At 43.6% G+C, this 26446-nt stretch overlaps 1 protein-coding gene across 1 annotated transcript in view; it reads left to right on the forward strand.

The window, feature by feature from the left end:
• The window catches only part of LOC126474441 (pickpocket protein 28-like), a 217466-nt gene extending 192134 nt beyond the window's left edge, over positions 1–25332 (forward strand). Inside the window, exons 9-11 of the mRNA XM_050101911.1 lie at positions 8231–8423; positions 8510–8601; positions 24843–25332. Coding sequence (XP_049957868.1) covers positions 8231–8423; positions 8510–8601; positions 24843–25045 — 488 coding nt within the window. The 3' untranslated portion in view covers positions 25046–25332. The remainder of the gene's footprint in view (positions 1–8230; positions 8424–8509; positions 8602–24842) is intronic.
• Positions 25333–26446: the final 1114 nt, after the last annotated feature.

Here is a 26446-nt window from a genome sequence, read left to right on the forward strand (position 1 = left end):
CCACCTTTAGAAATTGAAAGAGAGTATTCCAGTCAACATTTTCAAAAGCTTTCTCTAAGTCTACAAATGCTAGAGACGTAGGTTTGCCCTTCCTTAATCTATTTTCTAAGATAAGTCGTAGGGTCAGTATTGCCTCACGTGTTCCAACATTTCTACGGAATCCAAACTGATCTTCCCCGAGGGCGGCTTCTACCAGTTTTTCCATTAGTCTGTAAAGAATTCGCGTTAGTGTTTTGCAGCTGTGACTTATTAAACTGATAGTTCGGTAATTTTCACATCTGTCAACACCTGCTTTCTTAGGGATTGAAATTATTATATTCTTGTTGAAGTCTGAGGGTATTTCGCCTGTCCCATACATCTTGCTCACCAGATGGTAGAGTTTTGTCAGGACTGGCTCTCCCAAGGCCGTCAGTAGTTCTAATGGAATGTTGTCTATTCCCGGGGACTTGTTTCGACTCAGGTCTTTCAGTGCTCTGTCCATCTCTTCACGCAGTATCGTATTACCATTTGATTTTAATCTACATCCTCTTCCATTTCCGTAATATTGTCCTCAAGTACATCGCCCTTGTATAGACCCTCTGTATACTCCTTCCACCTGTCTGCTTTCCCTTCTTTGCTTAGAACTGGGTTTCCATCTGAGCTCTTGATATTCATACAAGTGGATCCCTTTTCTCCATAGGTCTCTTTAATTTTCTGTAGGCAGTATCTATCTTACCCCTAGTGAGATATGCCTCTACATCCTTACATTTGTCCTCTAGCCATCCCTTCTTAGCTATTTTGCACTTCCTGTCGATCTCATTTTTGGTACGTTTGTATTCCTTTTTGCCTGCTTTATTTACTGCGTTTTTATATTTTCTCCTTTCATCAATTAAATTCAATATTTCTTCTGTTACCCAAGGATTTCTACTAGCCCTCGTCTTTTTACGTACTTGATCCTCTGCTGCCTTCAGTACTTCATCCCTTAGGGCTACCCATTTTTCTTCTACTGTATTTCTTTCCCCCATTGCTGTCAATTGCTCCCGTGTGCTCTCCCTGAAACTCTGTATAACCTGTGGTTTAGTCAGTTTATCGAGGTCCCATCTCCCTGAATTCCCAACACCAAAGAAAAATCAAGTCCCATTCATAGAATTTGTCGACCTGGAAAAAGCATTCGGCAGTGTCAAATTGTGTAAGATGTTCGAAATTCTGAGAGATGTGGAAGTAAGCTGTAGGGAAAGACGGGTAATATACAATATATATATGAACCAAGAGGGAACCATAGGAGTGGACGACCAGGAACGACGTGCTCGGTTTATAAAGGATGTAAGACAGGGATTGAAATGAAAGAAAGGCTGAAGAGTATTATTAATATTCAAGGATATCAATGCTAAGATCGTTGATGGCATTTGATATCCTCAGTGAAAGTGAAGAAGAATTACAGGATGTGTTGAAAGGAATAAACAGTCTAATGAGGACGGAATACTGATTGAGAGTAACACTAAGATAGGCGGAAGTAATGAGAAGTAACTGAAGTGAGAACAGCGTGAAACTTAACATCAGGATTAGTGGTCATGTAATCGACGAATTCTGCTACTCAGGTAGCAAAAGAACCCATGACGGACGGAGGAATGTGGACACAAAAAGCAGGCTAGCTGTGGTATAATGGGCCTTCCCGGCCAGAAGAAGTCTACTACTATCACACACAGACCTTAGTTTGTGAAAGAAATGTCTGAGAATGTACGTTTGGAGCACAGCATTGTATGGCAGTGGAACGTGGGCTGTGGAAAAACCGAAAAAGAATAGAATCGAAGCATTAGAGATGCAATACTATAGAGAAATGTCGACAATTATGTGGACTGTTAAGGTAAGGAATGAGGAGGTTCTCCACAGAATCAACGGCTAAAGGAATATATGGAAAACCCTGACAAGATGAAGGGATAGAATGGTTGGACTTATGTTGAGACATCAGGGAGTAACTTGCATGGTACCAGAGGGAGTTGTACAGGGCAAAAACGATAGAGGACGGCAGAGACTGGAACACATCTAGCAAATAATTGAGGGCGTTGGTTGTAAGTGCTACTTTGAGACGAAGAGATTGGCGTAGGAGGGGAATTCTTGGTGCACCACTTCAAACCTGTCGCGACACTGTCGACTCAAATTAAAATAAAAATGTGTTTCAGATAGTGATACATTTTAGACGGAAGTGCTTTTTTTTATGTAGGTACAACATTAATTCGCGCACCCGTGGTCCAGGGGTAGCGTCTTCGATTCATAATCAAAACGTCTTCGGTCCCGGGTTCGATCCCCGCCACTGCCTAAATTTTGATAAATAATCAGCATTGGCGGCCGAAGACTTCCGGCATAAGAGGTCAGCCTCATTCTGCCAACGGCCTTGTCAAAGAGGGCGGAGGAGCGGATAGAGGTTCAGGGCACTCTCTTGTCCTAGGGGTGGGAAATTGCCCCTAAAGGCGGAAGAATCAGCAATGATCAACGACATGAGGATGCAGAAGGCAGTGGGAACCACTGCATTAAAGACACGTAACGTGTATCCACAGGACATGGGGCCTGTAATTGAAGAAGTGTCATGATGATCTCTCCATTGGCAAAAGATTCCGGAATAGTCCCCCATTCGGATCTCCGGGAGGGGACTGCCTAGGGGGAGGTTACCATGAGAAAAAGATTGAACAATCAACGTAAGGCTAACGTTCTACGAGTCGGGGCGCGGTATGTCAGAAGCTTGAACGTGGTAGGGAAACTAGAAAATCTGAAAAGGGAAATGCAAAGGCTCAGTCTAGATATAGTAGGGGTCAGTGAAGTGAAGTGGAAGGAAGACAATGATTTCTGGTCAAGTGAGTATCGGATAATATCAACAGCAGCAGAAAATGGTATAACAGGTGTAGGATTCGTTATGAATAGGAAGGTAGGGCAGAGGGTGTGTTACTGTGAACAGTTCAGTGACCGGGTTGTTCCAATCAGAATCGACAGCAGACCAACACCGACAACGATAGTTCAGGTATATATGCCGACGTCGCAAGCTGAAGATGAACAGATAAAGAAAGTGTACGAGGATATTGAAAGGGTAATGCAGTATGTAAAGGGGGACGAAAATATAATAGTCATGGGCGACTGGAATGCAGTTGTAGGGGAAGGAGTAGAAGAAAAGGTTACAGGAGAGTATGGGCTTGGGACAAGGAATGAAAGAGGAGAAAGATTAATTGAGTTCTGCAACAAGTGTCAGCTGGTAATAGCGAATACCCTGTTCAAGAATCACAAGAGGAGGAGGTATACTTGGAAAAGGCCGGGAGATACGGGAAGATTTCGTTTGCATTACGTCATGGTCAGACAGAGATTCCGAAATCAGATACTGGATTGTAAGGCGTACCCAGGAGCAGATATAGACTCAGATCACAATATAGTAGTGATGAAGAGTAGGCTGAAGTTCAAGACATTAGTCAGGAAGAATCAATACGCAAAGAAGTGGGATACGGAAGTACTAAGGAATGACGAGATACGTTTGAAGTTCTCTAACGCTATAGATACAGCAATAAGGAATAGCGCAGTAGGCAGTTCAGTTAAAGAGGTATGGACATCTCTAAAAAGGGCCATCACAGAAGTTGGGAAGGAAAACATAGGTACAAAGAAGGTAGCTGCGAAGAAACCATGGGTAACAGAAGAAATACTTCAACTGATTGATGAAAGGAGGAAGTACAAACACGTTCCGGGAAAATCAGGAATACAGAAATACAAGTCGCTGAGGAATGAAATAAATAGGAAGTGCAGGGAAGCTGAGACGAAATTGCTGCAGGTAAATTGTGAAGACATCGAAAAAGATATAATTGTCGGAAGGACAGACTCAGCATACAGGAAAGTCAAAACAACCTTTGGTGACATTAAAAGCAACGGTGGTAACATTAAGAGTGCAACGGGAATTCCACTGGTAAATGCAGAGGAGAGAGCAGATGGTGGAAAAAATACATTGAAAGCCTCTATGAGGGTGAAGATTTGTCTGATGTGGTAGAAGAAGAAATAGGAGTCGATCTAGAAGAGATAGGGGATCCAGTATTAGAATCGGAATTTAAAAGAGTTTTGGAGGACTTACGGTCAAATAAGGCAGAAGAGATAGATAACATTCCATCAGAAATTCTAAAATTATTGGGGGAAGTGGCAACAAAACGACTATTCACATTGGTGTGTAGAATATATGAGTCTGGCGATATACCATCTGACTTTCGGGAAAGCATTATCCACACAATTCCGAAGACGGCAAGAGCTGACAAGTGCGAGAATTATCGCACAATCAGCTTAACAGCTCATGCATCGAAGCTGCTTACAAGAATAATATACAGAAGAATGGAAAAGAAAATTGAGAATGCGCTAGGGGACGATCAGTTTGGCTTTAGGAAAAGTAAAGGGACGAGAGAGGCAATTCTGACGTTACGGCTAATAATGGAAGCAAGGCTAAAGAAAAATCAAGACACTTTCATAGGATTTGCCGACCTGGAAAAAGCGTTCGACAATATAAAATGGTGCAAGCTGTTCGAGATTCTGAAAAAAGTAGGGGTAAGCTATAGGGAGAGACGGGTCATATACAATATGTACAACCAAGAGTGGACGATCAAGAACGAAGTGCTCGTATTAAGAAGGGTGTAAGACAAGGCTGTAGCCTTTCGCCCCTACTCTTCAATCTGTACATCGAGAAAGCAATGATGGAAATAAAAGAAAGGTTCAGGAGTGGAATTAAAATACAAGGTGAAAGGATATCAATGATACGATTCGCTGATGACATTGCTATCTTGAGTGAAAGTGAAGAAGAATTAAATGATCTGCTGAACGGAATGAACAGTCTAATGAATACACAGTATGGTTTGAGAGTAAATCGGAGAAAGACGAAGGTAATGAGAAGTAGTAGAAATGAGAACAGCGAGAAACTTAACATCAGGATTGATGGTCACGAAGTCAATGAAGTTAAGAAATTCGGCTACCTAGGCAGTAAAATATCCAATGACGGACGGAGCAAGGAGGACATCAAAAGCAGACTCGCTATGGCAAAAAAGGCATTTCTGGCCAAGAGAAGACTACTAATGTCAATTACCGGCCTAAATTTGAGGAAGAAATTTCTGAGGATGTACGTCTGGAGTACAGCATTGCATGGTAGTGAAACATGGACTGTGGGAAAACCGGAACAGAAGAGAATCGAAGCATTTGAGATGTGGTGCTACAGACGAATGTTGAAAATTAGGTGGACTGATAAGGTAAGGAATGAGGAGGTTCTACGCAGAATCGGAGAGGAAAGGAATATGTGGAAAACACTGGTAAGGAGACGGGACAGGATGATGGGACATCTGCTAAGACTTGAGGGAATGACTTCCATGGTACTGGAGGGAGCAGTAGAGGGCAAAAACTGTAGAGGAAGACAGAGATTGGAATATGTCAAGCAAATAATTGAGGACGTAGGTTGCAAGTGCTACTCTGAGATGAAGAGGCTAGCACAGGAAAGGAATTCGTGGCGGGCCGCATCAAACCAGTCAGTAGACTGATGACCAAAAAAAACATTAATCGCATTAAGCTGGTCGAAGAAAAGCAAATGACTACGAGCGAATGGCAGAAGATGCTTATAATGTTTTTCGGGTAAAACTTTGAGTATCAACACGAGCAGTATACATATATCCTTATGCAAAGAGGCTAAAATCTATATTTGGAGACGTACACTTTAAAAGTTTCGTAGTAAAATTTATAGTAAAAGGCCGTTGACAGTTCTCTGGGGAAATGTGGAAACGCGTCAGGTATTAAGAAATGAAGTTCTCTGCCATTGGCGTCATCGGATGCGGTATTGGATAGTCGTGGGGTCATCGGATGCGGTGTTGGAGAGGCATGGGGCCCTGTTGTCAGTTTTCGTGACCTGCAGCGGGTTTTACTCGGTCAAGTAGTTCTTCAATTGGTCCCAGGCTGAGTGCACCCGGCACCAGTCCTCCCGTCAAGAAAAACTTCCTGTTAGAACTGGAAATGTGACCTCGGACCTCCACACGGCAGTCAGCGGCGCAGACCACTCAGCTATCGAAATGGACACTCAAAGTCCTAATGGACCCCTAAAAAGTAAACGGTGCACCTGCACCATTGTCGTCACATAAAAATGTATCCTCTTCGATCTTCTCTGAGCACTCTAAAATTTTGTTTATGTAGCTTTTTATACACTTTGAATAGCGGAAGCGAAAACACACTAGATTCTGATTTTTCATCTTGAGTACAAGTTAGCGAAAGAAGAGATGGATTCAAACTGAGTAATAAACGGAGGCCAGATCCTGATCCCACTAACTGCGATGAACTCCAACGTTTCGGTAGATCATACTCAAGAGTAGTCCGTCGGAAAAACTGGATCACTCTGATGTGATTTTGTTGTAAAATAGGCGTCGTTTAAAGCTATGACGCAGAGAGAGAGGCAGGATGATTTGGGCAGAGGCAGGAGGAGATAGGAAGAGATGAATGGAGGTGGAGGTTGACAGAGAGAGGGGCAAGTAGAAGATGGGCACACATGAGGGAAGTTGAGATGTACTGAGAGAGAGGAGGGAGGAGGAGGTGGACAGATTGAGTGTAGCAGGACATGGTGGGCAGAGATAGGGGAGGAGGAAATGGGCAGAGATAGGGAGAGGAGGAGAAAAGTGCAGAGATGGGGAGGAAGAGATAGGCAGGGAGATGGGGAGGAGAAGATGGGCACAGAGAGGGGCAAGAAGAAGATGGGCACAAAGGTGGGCAAAGAGGAGCTGTGGAAGTCCATCGTTCTTGCTGACGTGGGACAGCAGCTGATAATGTAAATAAAGAAAATGATACATCACAGCCGTATCATCAAAGGTATTTATTTCAGACGACTAGTTTCGGAGCATTACTTACGCCATCTTCATGTCCACTATAAAGCGATGGATACTATTATTTCTTGACCCATGTATAGTAGATCCCATATAATCTAGTTACTGTTGATTGCATACATCATAAATGTGTACTCTACAAGATGATGCAACCACTCTGACCACATTGACATGCCATCTCCTCCTGCTCATCACTCTGCCCTTATCCTCTTCCCCTTCTCTCTGAACACCTCTCCCTTCCTCATTTTTTTCTAGCAATATGCTCACACATCTGTCCACCTCCTCTTCGACCCCTACCTCACCTCTTTGACCCAACTGCTCTGCTGAGTGCTGTTCATCGGCGGCGAAGGTTGGGATTTGCAAACCAATACCACAACTGGACATCGACTGAGTGGCAACAGGTGGCCTTTACAGACAAATCACGTTTGCTGCTCCATCGGACAAATGGCATTTGGCTTGTACAGTGTGAAACGTGTGAAAGCGAACATCCTTCAACAATCGTCTGAAGGACTGAGGCCCGAGTAGGTAGCGTTATGGTTTGAGAATTGTTTTCGCGGCATTTCCTGGGTGTCTTCGTGATTCTGGAAGGCACAGTGGATAGAAGCAAGTATGAATCTATCCTTGGACACCGTGTCTAGCGCTACAGACAGTTTGTTTTTCCTCGGCGCGATAGCATCTACCAGCAGGACAGTAAAACCTGTCAAGCAGCTCACAGTGTACGTGAGTGGTTCGAAGAACACCAGGATGAGTACGCAGTATTCCCCTGTCAACTTCCTGTATATATACGCAATAGAGAAGCTGTGGGACCTACTCGATCGGGCTGTTCGCCCCATTGATCCCACGGCAGTGGAGTCAACATTGCTCCACAACTCTGTCAGTACCTTCCAGGTCCTTCTGCACTTCTCGTGCTGATCCGCACTGCAAAAGGTGGTTATTAAAGCCTTTGACAGCTTGTCACGTTCATGTCGCAAGAGAGTGTATATCTTCATGATGACTAGCCGTCTTCCGAGATAACAGCTTCTGTATTCACAGAGCTGCACACGCACGTTTCTGATCTGTCGACCACTCGATACCTTATTACACCTTGACTGGTCAGTAAAACGCCCGGTTTCGAACATATAGATCGCATGAGCGGCTTCCTCTGGACATGGTATGCTTGAAAAACGTTTTAGGCACTATTGCTCGTCGAACTGAGACCATTAGCGAGGATACAGACGTTGGTAGCCTACAATGTGTTAGCGTAATCAGTCCTGGTGTCAACTAATTTATTGTCCCGTGTGCTTATTTGTCTTAGATGGCTATCATTTAGTCAGTCATCTTGAAAATAAAGAAAACAATTCTCAGTGTTTCGCTTAGAATGGTGGCTGAGGCGGATCTGATGGTGCCTGCAGATAGGATGGAGATCAGCCTGACGCAGACGAATGACGGGCCAGAGGCTGGTCCCAGCTCAGAGCGCATCAACTGCAGCTGCCTGCCCGGCTGCTCCGAAATCAGCTACAGCAGCAGCACATTCTCTAGCAGACTCTGGGTCCACCACCTGCGATCCGAGTACACCGCCAACGCCAGCAACGTCTCCCATGTCATGTGAGTCTGGTCGCGCCTATCGTCACCTGGTTCGCTGTTGTAGTGCATTACTAACTCTCGTCTGTATCGTTTGAATTTGTTTTCAGAGAGAACTTGGCATTGGTACATATCTTCTTCACCGAGTCTCAGTTCACATCCATGCTGAAAGCAGAACTGTTTGGATTCACAGAGTTCCTATGTAAGTAACAGTACACATGCATACTTACTGCTGGAATACTGACCATAAATGTTGTGTGTGGCCAAAGCTTATCTGATCAAATCACAACTTTCATGGAGAGGGAGATGAACCTAGTGTCTTTTGGCACAGCGTCCTTTTCGGGAACAGTCGCGAGGGCTCCTGCAGGGCTATGTTTATACTCTAATGACATACCTAAGAATTATGTTTCGTTGTACAAAGACAACCTGGAAAATCCCCCAGCAGAATTTAGGCGAAATTAATGCTTACCTGGGAGAATATTGCTGTTGGTATATACAACAAGTTTGTCACAATTTACGACAGTGTTGTGCCTTCCCCGAGCCTTTAGTGACAAGAAGTAGAAGAGAAGTCGAGCTGAATATTACTTATTGATACTTTCATTTGCGGCAGGCTCAATAATCACGAATGCTACAACGGAGAGTCCGTCGTGGCTGCAGGACCACCAGCTTGGAAGGCGATGTGGGGCACCACAGACCCCCAGTAGTAGCCCCAGACACCTCTACGTAAATGAGATCGTGATAAGGACTACGGTCCAATCACAACTTCGCCAGTATCTTAAATATGACAGGCAACACAATATGTGAGATTTGAAATGAATATCGAATGATAAGACAACCTTATATAAAGAATATTCTGAAGGAATTTTACGTTTAAAATTTCATGAACGCAATATTGACAAAACTGTGTAACACCCCCCCCCCCTCCCCCGCCCCCCGGAAAGAAACGAACACCCGCTAAAATCTACAGCTTCTCACTTTAAAAAAATTGCAGAACTTATTCCAAATGCTACAATACACGAAAGTTTAAACATTTAATCATGTGATAGTAGAAACTCAAATTTTGATAATTAATGTAACTGCTTAACTTCCGCTTTTAACAGGCCTCCGCCATAAAATGAAATGAATACCCTTAGCTGCTTACAAGCGTTGATATAAGTCAACGGGGACAGTTGAAAATGTGTATCCCGACCGCGAGTCGAACCCGGGATCCCCTGCTTACATGGCAGACGCTCTAACCATCTTGTTTTTTCTTTTCCATTTGTTCGATGTAGTTAGCTGCGTTTGGTCTGGGCGGACGTCACAAGACATTCGTTCAAGTTGATCATTGGTTCCTTGACTCAGTTTTTTTTTTATTACAGAGGGCACGCAGCCCTCCGACCGAACACGCTGAGCAACCGTGCCGGCATCCATTGAGCCACTGACGACTCAGAGGATAGTGCGACTGCAGGGACTTACCTCTGGCACGCCTCCCGTGAGACCCACATTCACAACTTATTGTCCCGCACTATATTCATAGTGCTCCTGCCCATTATACTCATTACTCGCGGCTTTACTGCCGATTCCCGTAAGAGTTTGGGCACTGATCGTGCATCGCCACAGAAGAAGATGGTCAAATGGCCGGTGAGCCTGAACTATACAGGGTGTTACAAAAAGGTACGGCCAAACTTTCAGGTAACATTCCTCACACACAAATAAAGAAAATATGTTATGTGGACATATATATATATATATATATATATATATATATATATATATATATATATATATATATATATGAAGATGGTATCTGTTCCTTCGGACATGTCCCAAAGAACAGATACCATCTTCATATATAAGAAATGTAGTGAGTTTATAATTTATTTAGTTTTTTCTCGTCAACGAGACTCACTCCACAATAACAAATTATACCACATGTAACAACTAATAACCCTGGTCACCAATCACCACCGGATACAATGCACGTAACACACAACTTCCAGCGCCCAACGCACCATTCAAACTGTCGGCGTTATTCGCGACGCTCTGTAGTCCTTCACGTCATAGCATCACCGTGCGGAGTGGCCGCGCTGTTTGAGGCGTCATGTCACGGACTGCGGGGCCTCTCCCGCCGGAGATTCGAGTCCTCCCTCGGGCATGGGCGGGCATGGGTGTATGCGTTGTTCTTAGCATAAGTTTAAGTTAATTTAAGTAGTATCTAAGTCTAGAGAACGATGACCTAAGCAGTTTGGTCCCTTAGGAATTCACACACATTTGAACATTTTGCCAAAGCATCAGCAGCCCAAGCAAGTTATTTCTCGCGCAGCGGAATTTAAATAGCTTAGCGCAGCTTAACATAGATTCATTCTAAAGCAGGCCAGCATAACAGGCCTAGATTTCCATAGGTATGACGTAGCGCAAGATAACTAATAACTATACTCCTCTAAGGGACCGTAGTGCATCACATCTAACTTTAGAAATACGATGCAACCCTAATGGGCGCAAAAAGAACTTCTTGTACCAGTGCTTATAATAAAATTAAATACAACACTGACATCCAATATAGCAACGCCGCGCAGATTGCGCTTTGTAACACTTAAGAAGATCGTCAGCTTTTTGCTCACAAGCAATGTAGCCGACTCTAAACACACGTCCTGGTATTTTTCACCAGAATTCACAATGCTTCTGATACTTTCGCAGGCACTACCTCTAACGGCGAAAACCCTCCGCTTTTATCGCGCATGCAGTGTCCAAAAATTGAATCACAGCAAGAATCCCCACACAAAAGTCCGTTTAATTTGTGGCGTCTGCTGTTTACACATGTCCACAGAATTTCAGTCCTCGTCGTTCCATAGGCAATAGCACCTCTTTTGGCTGTAAGAGTCTTACTCTAAACCAATAGTGAACATATGCGTTACGCATGTTTCCGGAAGCGATATGAAATTTGGTGATAAATAAGAATTTTTGCAGCCAAGATTGCGTGTTGAAATATTTTTATTTCCCCAGTGACGGGTTTCCACAGAGTCTAGCTGTCATCTTCGGATCTTCTGGAAATAATATTACTGTGCATATTGCGCTATGGCTTAAAAATAAAAAAAAATATTCCACACAGTAGAAACCAGACACCCGCGTAATTACTGCAGCTCGTTAATTTATACAAGTCACGCGACAAAATGTACAAACTTAACTTTGTTGCACCTGAATATGGTCACACAATTTTGAGATTTTGTGTATTGTGTATTGAACCGGGCACCTAGAGACGACGGAGAGGCTTCGTCCCGCCTTAGCCCTCAGTGGTTTACAACCCGACAACAGGCCACAGCAGTCCACCCACCCCACCGCCTCCCAACAACGAACCCAACGTTATTGTGCGGTTCGGCCGCCAGTGGACCTCCTCCGGAACGTCACGTACCAGACCACCAACTGTTTGCGTGGTAGAGTAATTATGTTGTACGCGTACGTGGAGACAGTGTTTGCGCAGCAATCTCCGATATAGTGTAACTGAGGTGGTATAAGGGGAACCAGCCCGCATTCGCCGACGCAGATGGAAAACCGCCTTAAAAACCGTCCACAGGCTGTCTGCTACACCGGACCTCGACACTAACCCGCCGGGCGGATCGTGCCGGGGACCGGCACGCCTTCCCGCTCGGGAAGCAGAGCGTTAGACCGCGCGGCCAGCCGGGCGAGTTATTTTGAGTTTACTTTCACATCTCTGTTATTACAAAGCAACCGATTTGATTTGGGCACGGATTAAAGGTAGATGGTAGAACAGAGCAAAAAATTCAAGATAACAGACGCCTGAGCACGAAGCAAAAGACATAATCTTCCCTTCAGCGTGGGCCGACTGTGTGCAGCACGTTAAAAAGCTTCAGAATGAAGACTTTGTAGTGACGTAAAGATGGATACAAGCCTTGAAGCTATCGTTGTAAATTTGAAATCATGTAATTTGGGCACAGAGTAGACAGCAATGAGGATGGTAGCATGCTGCAGACTTTGGTACAAATTAAGATAATAGTAATTCTTCGTTTTAAAGACTCACGGTTTGAACAAATGTTTTTTATCTCAACATATAGGTTGCATAAATAGTGTGTGAGAACTTCCTAGCTTTCATTGATTGGAAATTTACCCAAAGTGGTATGCAGATATTGAACATTCATGTGTGACTAATTATAATTTTTAACGTGTTTCCCAAGGAGAAGAAGCTACGTGATTGTGAAATTTAAGTTTTAAGCGGGCGGATAAATTCGTGAAATACTCAGATAGTTCGACAGGTTACCCCCTGTCAAGGCACAAATTGGAAAACGTCTTAAAATGACAACCTGTCGTTACCGACGTTATCGGGCAGCAGTCCCTCTAGTTGTTCGAATAAGATGGATGGTTGTTTCCCTGTTCCATGGATTATAAATGCAATCTGCTAGTTTACACTGTAATTCTGGTTGATAGTAAAAATATGACAATGTACTGAGCATTTAGACAGTAGTCTTTTGCATCAGTCTCTGTGGCCGAGCGGTTCTAGGCGCTTCAGTGTGGAACCGCGCGACCGCTACGGTCGCATGTTCGAATCCTGCCTCGGGCATGGATGTGAGTGATGTCCTTAGGTTAGTTAGGTGTAACTACACTCCTGGAAATTGAAATAAGAACACCGTGAATTCATTGTCCCAGGAAGGGGAAACTTTATTGACACATTCCTGGGGTCAGATACATCACACGATCACACTGACAGAACCACAGGCACATAGACACAGGAGACAGAGCATGCACAATGTCGGCACTAGTACAGTGTATATCCACCTTTCGCAGCAATGCAGGCTGCTATTCTCCCATGGAGACGATCGTAGAGATGCTGGATGCAGTCCTGTGGAACGGCTTGCCATGTCATTTCCACCTGGCGCCTCAGTTGGACCAGCGTTCGTGCTGGACGTGCAGACCGCGTGAGACGACGCTTCATCCAGTCCCAAACATGCTCAATGGGGGACAGATCCGGAGATCTTGCTGGCCAGGGTAGTTGACTTACACCTTCTAGAGCACGTTGGGTGGCACTGGATACATGTGGACGTGCATTGTCCTGTTGGAACAGCAAGTTCCCTTGCCGGTCTAGGAATGGTAGAACGATGGGTTCGATGACGGTTTGGATGTACCGTGCACTTTTCAGTGTCCCCTCGACAATCACCAGTGGTGTACGGCCAGTGTAGGAGATCGTTCCCCACACCATGATGCCGGGTGTTGGCCCTGTGTGCCTCGGTCGTATGCAGTCCTGATTGTGGCGCTCACCTGCACGGCGCCAAACACGCATACGATCATCATTGGCACCAAGGCAGAAGCGACTCTCATCGCTGAAGACGACACGTCTCCATTCGTCCCTCCATTCACGCCTGTCGCGACACCACTGGAGGCGGGCTGCACGATGTTGGGGTGTGAGCGGAAGACGGCCTAACGGTGTGCGGGACCGTAGCCCAGCTTCATGGAGACGGTTGCGAATGGTCCTCGCCGATACCCCAGGAGCAACAGTGTCCCTAATTTGCTGGGAAGTGGCGGTGCGGTCCCGTACGGCACTGCGTAGGATCCTACGGTCTTGGCGTGCATCCGTGCGTCGCTGCGGTCTGGTCCCAGGTCGACGGGCATGTGCACCTTCCGCCGACCACTGGCGACAACATCGATGTACTGTGGAGACCTCACGCCCCACGTGTTGAGCAATTCGGCGGTACGTCCACCCGGCCTCCCGCATGCCCACTATACGCCCTCGCTCAAAGTCCGTCAATTGCACATACGGTTCACGTCCACGCTGCGATGGAGCTCCGTATGCCACGGCAAACTGGCTGACACTGACGGCGGCGGTGCACAAATGCTGCGCAGCTAGCGCCATTCGACGGCCAACACCGCGGTTCCTGGTGTGTCCGCTGTGCCGTGCGTGTGATCATTGCTTGTACAGACCTCTCGCAGTGTCCGGAGCAAGTATGGTGGGTCTGACACACCGGTGTCAATGTGTTCTTTTTTCCATTTCCAGGAGTGTAGTTCTAGGGGACTGATGACCTCAGATGTTAAGTCCCATAGTGCTCAGAGCCATTTTTTTTGTAGTTACTACCTCTAATTCTTTCTTACTCACAGTGATTTACGCTTAACTAGTAACTACAGTTAACACATCCACACACATGCATTATAAAATTATTCATTTTCTTAAAGCTCTATGGAGTACAAGCAGTTGTCAAGCAAATATAATGAATTCGGTTTGTGTTTGAAGGTACTTTGTTGTGTATTATATATTTAGTTATAACACAGTCCAGTGAGTACTAAAATGGCAAATGTGGTAGTTAATTTCGGTGATCTTGTTGTTAGACAAGCACCTTTTTAGGAAAAATGAACTCTCACCCGACTTGATGCGGAAGCTATGGAGCAGTGGACGCAGCGTCGTCAGCACGTCTCTAGTGTAGATGATGGATCTAAATCCTTTTTCAAATTTATTTTTCTCCTCATAGACTTGACAGTATAATATAATGTACCGTGGGCACATAAATCTGACTATTGTCTGCAGCAACACGGTATGGCAATCCAGATATCGCCCGCTCTCTGCCGTTATGCTTACGCCAACCTCATCCCTTCACGCTTCCCGATCGCTCTGCTTCTTTGCAGGAACACCTTCCCTTGTGCTAAGAACTGTAGTATAGTTGAGACGGCGTGAGAAGACCCCTGACACCCAGCAGTGCTATAGCAGCTTTCAAATGTGGCGCGCTAACTGCTGCGGGCGGAAACGGTAGACGTCTACAGAGCTGTGAAAACACTGATGTGTTGCCATAGAGACGTTTACAAAATTGCGTTACGTTATTGGTTGAGGTGCACTCGCGAAGTTGACCGCGCGGGGTAACCGAGCGGTCTATAGCTCCTTGTAACGGTTTGCGCGGCCCTCCCCCCACTCCCCTCCGCCCCCATCGTAGGTTCGAGTCCTCACTCAGGCATGGGTGTGTGTGTTGTCCTTACCGTAAGTTGGTTTAAGTTAGATTCATTGTGAAACAAATCTCTTCTACAGCTAGCTCTTTGCTTTCCATGTTTTGAGAGCTGTTAGTGCAGAAAAAAAGGTCCACTTAACGTGGGCTCTAAGTTCATATCTTTGCATACCTATGAGCATTTGTGCATCACCGCTACTATGAAACACGTCTCTTCTACTACACAAGCGCTCATATCTGTTATGGTATGCATTGTAAAGCCCATGTTTACGAGGTATTTTGCTTTGAATGCTCGTTTCTGCCATATCCCTGAATGCTGACCATTCCTACTTGGACACCCTGTATAAAGAAACCACTTACATGGGGAGAAAAGCAATAGATTAAAGACGAAGGCACCCAAACTGAAGTTATGCATTGATCTGGTTGTACGCCGCCTCGTAATATTAACTGAACATTCAGTATAACTTTTTTCCAAGGTCACAGATTTTCAGTGAGCGTTTGACGTGACTAAGCCTTCAGGGCAATAAAACTTAGTGGTTATCAAATGATATGTAAAACTTACGTTACTATGAGTTGTCAATAATCATATCATATGAGCAGTAAAAGAAAAAAAAAGTCGTATAGCATTGTTGTCTGAGAGATTACAAATAGAAGGTTGTTCTGCTTAACAGGAAAAGTTCTTTCTTTCGCGAACAATGATCGCTTTTATAGTGATGTGTGAGAGTGGTGTCGTACGTGACTGCCTCGTGTGCAGATGACTGTAACGGATGTGAGTATAGCATTGCAGTGCATATCTACATCTACATTTATACTCCTCAAGCCACCCAACGGTGTGTGGCGGAGGGCACTTTACGTGCCACTGTCATTACCTCCCTTTCCTGTTACAGTCGCGTATGGTTCGCGGGAAGAACGACTGTCTGAAAGCCTCCGTGCGCGCTCTAATCTCTCTAATTTTACATTCGTGATCTCCTCGGGAGGTATAAGTAGGGGGAAGCAATATATTCGATACCTCATCCAGAAACGCACCCTCTCGAAACCTGGCGAGCAATCTACACCGCGATGCAGAGCGCCTCTCTTGCAGAGTCTGCCACTTGAGTTTATTAAACATGTCCGTAACGCTATCACGGTTACCAAATAACCCTGTGACGAAACGCGCCGCTCTTCTTTGGATCTTCTCTATCTCCTCCGTCAGACCGATCTGGTACGGATCCCACACTGATGAGCAACACTCAAGTATAGGTCGAACGAGTGTTTTGTAAGCCACCTCCTTTATTGATGGACTACATTTTCTAAGCACTCTCCCAATGAATTTCAACCTGGTACCCGCCTTACGAACAATTAATTTTATATGATCATTCCACTTCAAATCGTTCCGCACGCATACTCCCAGATATTTTACAGAAGTAACTGCTACCAGTGTTTGTTCCGCTATCATATAATCATACAATAAAGGATCCTTCTTTCTATGTATTCGCAATACATTACATTTGTCCATGTTAAGGGACAGTTACAACTCCCTGCACCAAGTGCCTATCCGCTGCAGATCTTCCTGCATTTCGCTACAATTTTCTAATGCTGCAACTTCTCTGTATACTACAGCATCATCCGCGAAAAGCCGCATGGGCGGATGGTTTCCAGCAATATGTCATGGCTTCATTGATTGAGAAATTGCGGAGAGGTTTGGAATTTAATCCGATTTGGTGATCAGGAAAGTTATCCCACCATCTCTCGTCCTGTTGCTGGCGAGATACTGGCTGTGAAAATCTGTTCCACCACTAGGGTTCGAACCTGTTACATCCGAGTCTTCGGACAGGTGTGCATTAGCGACCTCGGCTACATTTTTTTTCTCCCCCCCCCCCCCCCCCCACCTCCCCGTTCCGTTATAGCCCTCCAATTCGCTCACATTTAATTGCCTTCAGGCCTGCCTTCCGTCGCTTTAATCTTGTTTGTTAAAACATAATAACTACTTTGGAAAATGGAAGAAAATTACTAACACAACTATCTAGTTTGATGTGACTTCGTCTCTTTTGTTATGTATTTAAATTAAATTTCATCTTAATTCTGAGTTAAATGACAAGTAAAAATTTTCATTTCGTGGAACCGAAAAAGAAAAGTAATAATTGTGTAAAGCCTCTTTTGATGGTTGTATATTCCTTCATTCGTAAAATGTAAAATATCTTTTCCATTTAAAAATTAGATGTGCGGTACTTGATAAGTGCAAAGAATTCTGATATTCTGTCTAAATCCAATGGTTTGCCATCTATAGAGACTGAGGTTCTTGTTCCTTTTTCAGGAAAATAAGAGAAATAAATGAAATAAATTTTTATTTTTACTACCTGTATCCTGCTTCGAGATGATAAGGTACATTTAAAATAAATGTAACATAAAGAGTAAAAGTATTAATCCCAATTACAAAATAAAGGTAGAGGATTCAGCAATCTATGCACTGGTCTTATTATCTCAGATGGAATTTGCAAAATTGTTTTGATAATTTCATTTGTTCTACAGTTCATGGTGTTATGCTGTCTGTTTAAAGTTAACCTCCGTTAATCTCGGTGTTTGGTTACGGAGGAAGGTTACTAACCAGTTGCTTTAACCATAATGCCATCGCATGGAATACCATGTTCAGAAGATAAGTGTTTAGCTAGAATGTACATGATTGATCTTCTAATGTTTTCATGGGGCACATATTTTCTGAAGCGTTTTTGAGTATGTTGCAGGAAGATAATGCCTACTTAGCACAATATTTCGACTACATGCCTGATATTATGTATGCCATGTAACCGCTCTTTAGAGAGTGGTTATACAGAAACGAGTATTAGATTAAATTCTGTAATACGAAATGTTCTAAGAGCCAAAAAACGGCAGTAGTATTTCGAAGTAATAGTTAGTTAAAATTTTACAAAGAGATATTCGAAATACAGTAAAGCAAAGTAGTACAAAGCGAATTCAAGGAAGACATAACTGAGCTGCGTTTTGTTTTGAATGTAATATATAAACCAATGCGCAGCATTGTTAGGTCTTTTCAGATTTGTTTTCAGCGGTGGCGACTGTGTTCGCAGTTCTTCCGTGGTAGTCGGGATTTTGGGATTAGAAGCCTAATTAAATTGCATTCTTGGAACTGGGTTAGACATTGGAGTGGTGGAGAGCAGATTATTTTGGGATAAATTCAGAGACGAAGTCAATTAGAGGTGATTGGGTGTATGGACATTGATATTCAAGTGAATTGTGATTGTACGTGTTAAACGAAACGCTGCGATCGTATACTTACGATTGTGAAGAGATTTATTGACAAGACGGAAACTTTTATGTTGAATTAAGACTTTATTCACTGTATGTGAATTATTAAATAGTATTGGGACCGAAAATAGTTTGGATCTTATAACACTAGTATCTTTGCGCTCGTTGTCAAGGTGATTCCGCTAATAAACGAGAAGTGAAAATAGTGCCCGTTAAAAGACTAAACTTGTACTGAACAGACATTGAAAGGATTCGAACTCATAATTAATAACGTGTCGTGAGAAGTGAGAAGCTTAGACATTGTAAGACCCAGAAACATATTTATGGTTTATCGGACATTACTGGCAAAGGTTAGTTTCATGGGAAAGCATATCTTTGGTGATAGGTACACGGAGGCAAGTCCACCTACAATAAATCAGACCTTAAGGCAGATATCGATAGTTGACAATATGGCGGCAATAGTGGGCGAAACAAACCAGCGTGCTTGTGTTTCCACAACGCGTGTGTGTAACATTGTATACGTGACGTTCAAGAGAAGCGAAAGCATTTATTACTAGCTGTTATTTATGCTATATGCTGTGAATGTCGTCAAAAGTGCTGCGCTAGTATTTATTTTCTAGATTCTGTAGTAAGGTCGGCATAATTTAAAGTGTAAACTGTTCTTGCGATGGGTCGCAGCTGTTGTGTACCAGGATGTAAATCAAATTACGGCAAAACATACGATATCTCAACATTTAAGTTTCCCAAGGAAACAGCATTGAGGAACAAATGGATTAAACTAATTCATAGAGATAATTTTGAAGTGAACGATAAAGCCGTGGTATGCATTGAGCATTTTGAACCTAAGTTTGTGGTTAGGGAACATATTTTTCCTGTGGAAAATAGTGAACCAATACGTGTGCCACGAAAAATACCAAAACTAACAAATGATGCAATTCCAACCATCTTTCCTAATCAACCTTCTTATCACACAGTACCAGTTCCTAAGAAAAGGAAGAATCCTGAAGATCATGTTCAACAGCTACTGGAACGTGATGAATGTAGTTTCAGTAAGTGGTGTGAAAATGACAATACACCTGACTTTCAGCATTTTAAAACCGAAGTGCAGAAAAGGAATGTTTGTCCATTTACAATTTAGACTACGTATCTTTCATTAAATTAAAGGATGATTCAGTCAGTGATGTGCCATTAGTTTCAGTGTGCTTCAAGATATCAAGTTCCTTGGAAGTAAAAGTGTTTCACAAAAATGTGTGTTTGCCTACGGAAACCTTGAAATGGATACTACAGTCCCCTACTGGGGAGGAAGAGAACTTGAAATGTGACAAGTGGACGAAATTTGATAATCTGGTGAGTCACCTAAATGGTTTCACAGATAACTCTACTGGCACCATTGACAAGATTATAATTTTAGTCAATGTTCTCAAACAAGCTCTAAAAACTGGTAGTGATTTTGACGCTGGAATAGCACTTGAAATAGAATTTGTTTTGGAGCAATTACAACTCGCGATAACAAAGCAAAGTAGATATTCTCCTGAGCTTTTTATATGGGCATCAACCATCTGCTTTTCATTTCCTGGTGCCTACCATCACTTGAGAAAAACAAATGTGTTAACATTACCTCATCCTGTCTATTTAAGGCAGTTTCTATGCAAAATGGGTCCAAATAAACCTTGTATTGGTCCATCACAGGTAGCTTTTTTGAGGGAAAAAAATAAATTTCTTCAGGGAAGTGACAAGGTAATTTCAGTGATGCTAGATGAAGTTTATGTTAATTCAAAATTCTCTTATAAGGCAGGAAAGATACTTAGTGTGGCTGAGAATACTTCAGATACTACAACAGCAGGTACAATGCAGGTTTTCATGGCATCATCTTTACATTCTGATTATAAAGAAGTGATAGTTTTCTTTCCTGTAAAAAATGTTAATTCTGATACTCTACTGAAAATGACAATTGATGTATTAAAGTTAATGCATGAGCTTCAATATGATGTTATATGCCTGGTAACAAATAACCACAGCACTGATAGAAAAATGTATCACCTTATGTGTGGCAGCACTTTACAGCCGTGTATTACAAATCCAATTGCTCCATCCAAATTTCTCTTTCTTCTGTTTGACAATGTGCACTTGCTTAAGTGTTTCAGAAATAACTGGTTGAATGGAAAAAATGAATCCTTCATAATGCCAAATATTGAGGATACATTTGCTTCCATCAATACCTTTCTACACAGTGATGAAGGGAATGCTGCATGTGAATATACTGTCAGTGAAGCAAAGTTTCCAGATTTGAGGAACCTGTTTCTATCTGAGAAAAATAAACTGTTGAAACTTGCCCCAAAGCTAGTGAGAAAGGCAGTATATCCAACTTCAATTGAGAGACAGAATGTTACCCTTGCTCTCAGTGTTTTTGATTCTAAAAATGTGGCAGCACTAGAAATTTTGAAAAGTCAGGGGATTGAGATTTCTGATGGCACTATTCAGTTTTTGAAATTAATCATTAAATGGTGGACAGTTTCTAATGTACAGCATCCCATGAAAGGCAAATACACATCAGATGATAATTCTAGCCCAATCACTGGACCTACTGACTCCAGACTTGTGTTTCTTGAAAATTTGAAAACATTTCTTGATATCTGGCATGCATTGCCTACTCATGGAAAATTAACCAATGAAACATATACTGCTTTCTCTCACACACTTGCAACAACAGTTCAGTTACGCAGATACATTTTTAACACTTACAACTGGTCCTATATTCTTACAGCAAAATTACAAACTGATGCTTTAGAAGCTAGAATTGGAGCTTATAGAAGGCTAAGTGGCTGCACATATAATGTTTCAGTTGAGCAAATCTTGGAATCTGAGAGGAAACTGAAAGTAATAAGTCTACTAAAGCTCAGATCTACTAAACATGGTGAATTTACATTAAATGATTTTGCAGCAAAAGTAAATTACAGCATAAAACACCAAACGTATGAAAATATAGATAAATTAGAACCTGCTCTAGAGGAACTAGCAAACATTCCCATGATGGATGAAGCGTTAAAAGTCTTGGTTTGTATTGCTAGCTACACCAGCAAAACAGTGCTTGAGAAGCTGCAAAAAGGTGGAAAATGTTCAGGCTGTGAAGAAATGTTGCAGACACGGATGAAATTTTGTTGCAATGTGAAACCAAAAAACTCCTTTCCTATTTCAACCAACTGAATCGTGGGGGATTGAAGTGTCCTTCTTCTATAATGATTTCCTTGTGTTGTAATATATATCTGATTAGCAGCACATATGAACCAGAATTCCTATAACTTGAAAATCAGAGATGCAGTTCATGCCTTAGGAACTGAATTGTGTGAAAATGCCGTTAGTAACCTCAGTGATGTGTGCAAATGTGGCATTCCTTTAAAGACAATAATCAAGAAAAGTATTAAAGTGCTTTCAAACATTTTTATTAATAATTACACAAAACTGTTGAATGAAAAGTGTGTTTCAAAGGAAATTGCTCGAACACTAGTCAAACAAAAAAGAGGACTCATGAAGACATTGCAGCAAAAATAACAAAACACAAAGTGGCCAAGCTGAGCAGCAAATAAATCCAACAGGTACTCAAAATCAAACTCTTCTAACATATTACATAATGACAGTGACTAGAATTCACTGCATATTGTTGAATACAATTTTGAGATTTAGTTACACACTTCATTTACTATTGCTATGTAGCTTCTATTGTGCAAATTATTATTAGTGTCCAAATATGCCATTTACATGTGTTTTGTAGGAGTTTTTTGGATTTGATTTTGAGTTGCATCTCATAATTTTACTTCGTCATAGTTCTTATTACGTAATTTGTGGCTTTAGTGACAACTTTTTATTTAAGTTTGAAGATAGAAAAATATATAACAATACATTTCTTACGCAATTTAGAATCTTTTTTCCATTTATAAAGTTAGTAAATTATTCGTATTAGGGTAGAGCTGAAATACTTGGCCTAAGACGGCCGCCATCTTGGTTTCTATGTTGTGGTCTGATGTATTGTAGGTGGTCTTGACTAAGGAATGTACACTCCTGGAAATTGAAATAAGAACACCGTGAATTCATTGTCCCAGGAAGGGGAAACTTTATTGACACATTCCTGGGGTCAGATACATCACATGATCACACTGACAGAACCACAGGCACATAGACACAGGAGACAGAGCATGCACAATGTCGGCACTAGTACAGTGTATATCCACCTTTCGCAGCAATGCAGGCTGCTATTCTCCCATGGAGACGATCGTAGAGATGCTGGATGTAGTCCTGTGGAGCGGCTTGCCATGCCATTTCCACCTGGCGCCTCAGTTGGACCAGCGTTCGTGCTGGACGTGCAGACCACGTGAGACGACGCTTCATCCAGTCCCAAACATGCTCAATGGGAAACAGATCCGGAGATCTTGCTGGCCAGGGTAGTTGACTTACACCTTCTAGAGCGCGTTGGGTGGCACGGGATACATGCGGACGTGCATTGTCCTGTTGGAACAGCAAGTTCCCTTGCCGGTCTAGGAATGGTAGAACGATGGGTTCGATGACGGTTTGGATGTACCGTGCACTATTCAGTGTCCCCTCGACGATCACCAGTGGTGTACGGCCAGTGTAGGAGATCGCTCCCCACACCATGATGCCGGGTGCTGGTCCTGTGTGCCTCGGTCGTATGCAGTCCTGATTGTGGCGCTCACCTGCACGGCGTCAAACACGCATACGACCATCATTGGCACCAAGGCAGAAGCGACTCTCATCGCTGAAGACGACACGTCTCCATTCGTCCCTCCATTCACGCCTGTCGCGACACCACTGGAGGCGGGCTGCACGATGTTGGGGCGTGAGCGGAAGACGGCCTAACGGTGTGCGGGACCGTAGCTCAGCTTCATGGAGACGGTTGCGAATGGTCCTCGCCGATACCCCAGGAGCAACAGTGTCCCTAGTTTGTTGGGAAGTGGCGGTGCGGTCCCCTACGGCACTGCGTAGGATCCTACGGTCTTGGCGTGCATCCGTGCGTCGCTGCGGTCCGGTCCCAGGTCGACGGGCACGTGCACCTTCCGCCGACCACTGGCGACAACATCGATGTACTGTGGAGACCTCACGCCCCACGTGTTGAGCAATTCGGCGGTACGTCCACCCGGCCTCCCGCATGCCCACTATACGCCCTCGCTCAAAGTCCGTCAACTGCACATACGGTTCACGTCCACGCTGTCGCGGCATGCTACCAGTGTTAAAGACTGCGATGGAGCTCCGTATGCCACGGCAAACTGGCTGACACTGACGGCGGCGGTGCACAAATGCTGCGCAGCTAGCGCCATTCGACGGCCAACACCGCGGTTCCTGGTGTGTCCGCTGTGCCGTGCGTGTGATCATTGCTTGTACAGCCCTCTCGCAGTGTCCGGAGCAAGTGTGGTGGGTCTGACACACCGGTGTCAATGTGTTCTTTTTTCCATTTCCAGGAGTGTAGTAATGACTGACTGTTATCATACCAAAACAATACACACTAGGATCAGCTCTCCTTTCATTGATCCCCCAGTGACATCTCTCATTAATTTAAGAAATTAATTGTGTCAATAAAACAGAAATATACGAGATATTCCCAGTATTTACTAAATTCCATAATCAGGTAGTACATAGACAGTAATATCTGTGAACATTCAAGGGTTATTGAAGGAAGATGATAATCCTTTTTACAAACACATTTAATAGGATTCAACAAAGGCATACAGACTGCTAAAGTAATTAAATCAAATTACTCAGGGAAAGAAATTAGTAAAAATAGACTGGAACTCAGCTGATATCTTACTCCAGAGTAATAAAAAAAAACTGTCTTTGGATCTGTCGTGATTGAAAGTGTATGAAATATCTCTGGAAAAACGTGATCTAGTTTCAACTGCTAGTTCACACGACTAGATTCACAACGTGATTCAGAGATGTTTCATGCCCGACCCACACGGCAGTGAATGGTTCTTAACTAGCCGAGACAATATATACACAATCTTTTGAGGTCAGCTCCGCTGCAGGGGGTGGGGGGTGGGGGGAAGGTGAGGGGAGGGGGAGCGGCAAAGCGATATCTGTGCAGTCGCGACGACGGTGGGTGTGCGGGCCTAGCCAGCAAGCCCCAACGTTGACGATGTAGCATGTTGGCTTTTCTTCTGAGAAGACGTTATGTGCAGGATGTGGCAACGTAGTATTCGGTTGTAAAGACTTTGCTGACTGGGGCAGCTTAGTATCACTGATGCCACGGCGACTGCTACCAACAGCTGCCTCTGTGTTCCAGCGAACACGGGAGGCCTCCTGGGGCTGTTCATGGGCTTCAGCTTCATGAGCGTCGCAGAGGCGGTGTACTTCCTGACGCTGCGGCTCTGGTGCGTCGCCTTTCGTGCGAGCCACGGCGGCCACGCCGACACCCGTGCCGACGGCAGACACTTCGAAGTGCGGCCGTACAAAAAGACAGTAGCGCCGTATCCCTTCACGAAATAGCCCACTGAATAGTGCCTCTCATTGTAAAATAATGTAATAAATGTTAAGTTTATGGTGAGGAACTATTTCATTTCTTGATGAACTGGTGTTTCATACATGATGCATTGTTGTACAAACAATCATGTTCTATGACTGATTGTAATTGTCGGCGGACAAATTGTTTTTTCTCTTAGATAATTTTCTTTCCATGCCGCTCGGAACACTGGACCTGGCAGATCTTTCAGATGAACAAGCGTGTAGTGGACCTGTTTCAATAAAAAAGAAGAAACTAGACGATGTAAAGAAAACGAGCAGAAACCATTTTATAACAGTATTCGCTGGTGACCAGTGAAGGATGGACAAGACAAATTTGATTCAAGAACACCCACCATTGTCTGGTATGATCTATGGTTGTATTTTGGATACATTATGAATAAACTTCATAACACATTCTTTTATTGTTATAGTAAATACGAATAATACAAAAGGCGCATATCACATTCTGCCCGCTACAAACAGAACTCTAGTTGCCTCATCAGTATCATCAGGTTGAAAAAGAGTCATCTCCAGTACATCTGAAGTGGATTACTGACCTCACTCAACGGTTATAGTATGTTGTAATGCTGTGTATTATTTTCCGCAGGGCTTGAGTCCAGAACCGCGCTGTTGCTACGGTCGCAGGTTCGAATCCTGCCTCGGGCATGGATGTGTGTGATGCCCTTAGGTTAGTTAGGTTTAATTAGTTCTAAGTTCTAGGGGATTGATGACCTCAGAAGTTAAGTCCCATAGTGCTCAGAGCCATTTGAACTATTTTAACAATGGGCACTGGTCTGGCATCACGTTCTCCCCTCACACGTGTCTCTGCTCTGTGTGCAGCATTGCAGTGTGTGTAAGGGGTCTAATGGGAGCATCCACGGCCAGACTCTACCACACAGCTGCCAATACATTTATGACCTGTGAAGTCCTGTAGCTGTGCCGTACGTTCGTGGTCTACTCGACATTATCTTTCAGCACAATAATTTAAGACTGTATGGTTTTTTGTGTTCTTCCGACCTACCTCCACGAAGAGCATTTTCAACAGTTGCCCTGGATAGAATATTCTCCACATCTCTCAACCACTAAAAACATATGGTCACAGGTTTATGAGACACTGGTGTGCCACCACTGACCAACAAGGTTACAGCTGTCGTTGGTGCCAGAAGCTTGTACCAGATTCTGCACACTGTATACTGCTGTAGCACACCAACTGTACTGCATCAGAAATGCGCAGGGTAGGAATTTTTTTGCAGTAGCACCAGCTGCAGGCAGGCATGGGAGTTATGCTTAACATAATATAACACAAGCGTTGCAATATTGGAAGGCGAGCTGGTCTGGCAAGATGTGGAAGCAGTTGACACAGCAGTACCGAAACGGAAGAGGGCG

Source organism: Schistocerca serialis, chromosome 4, assembly GCF_023864345.2.
Source record: "Schistocerca serialis cubense isolate TAMUIC-IGC-003099 chromosome 4, iqSchSeri2.2, whole genome shotgun sequence".
NCBI classification, from domain to species: Eukaryota; Metazoa; Arthropoda; class Insecta; order Orthoptera; family Acrididae; genus Schistocerca; species Schistocerca serialis.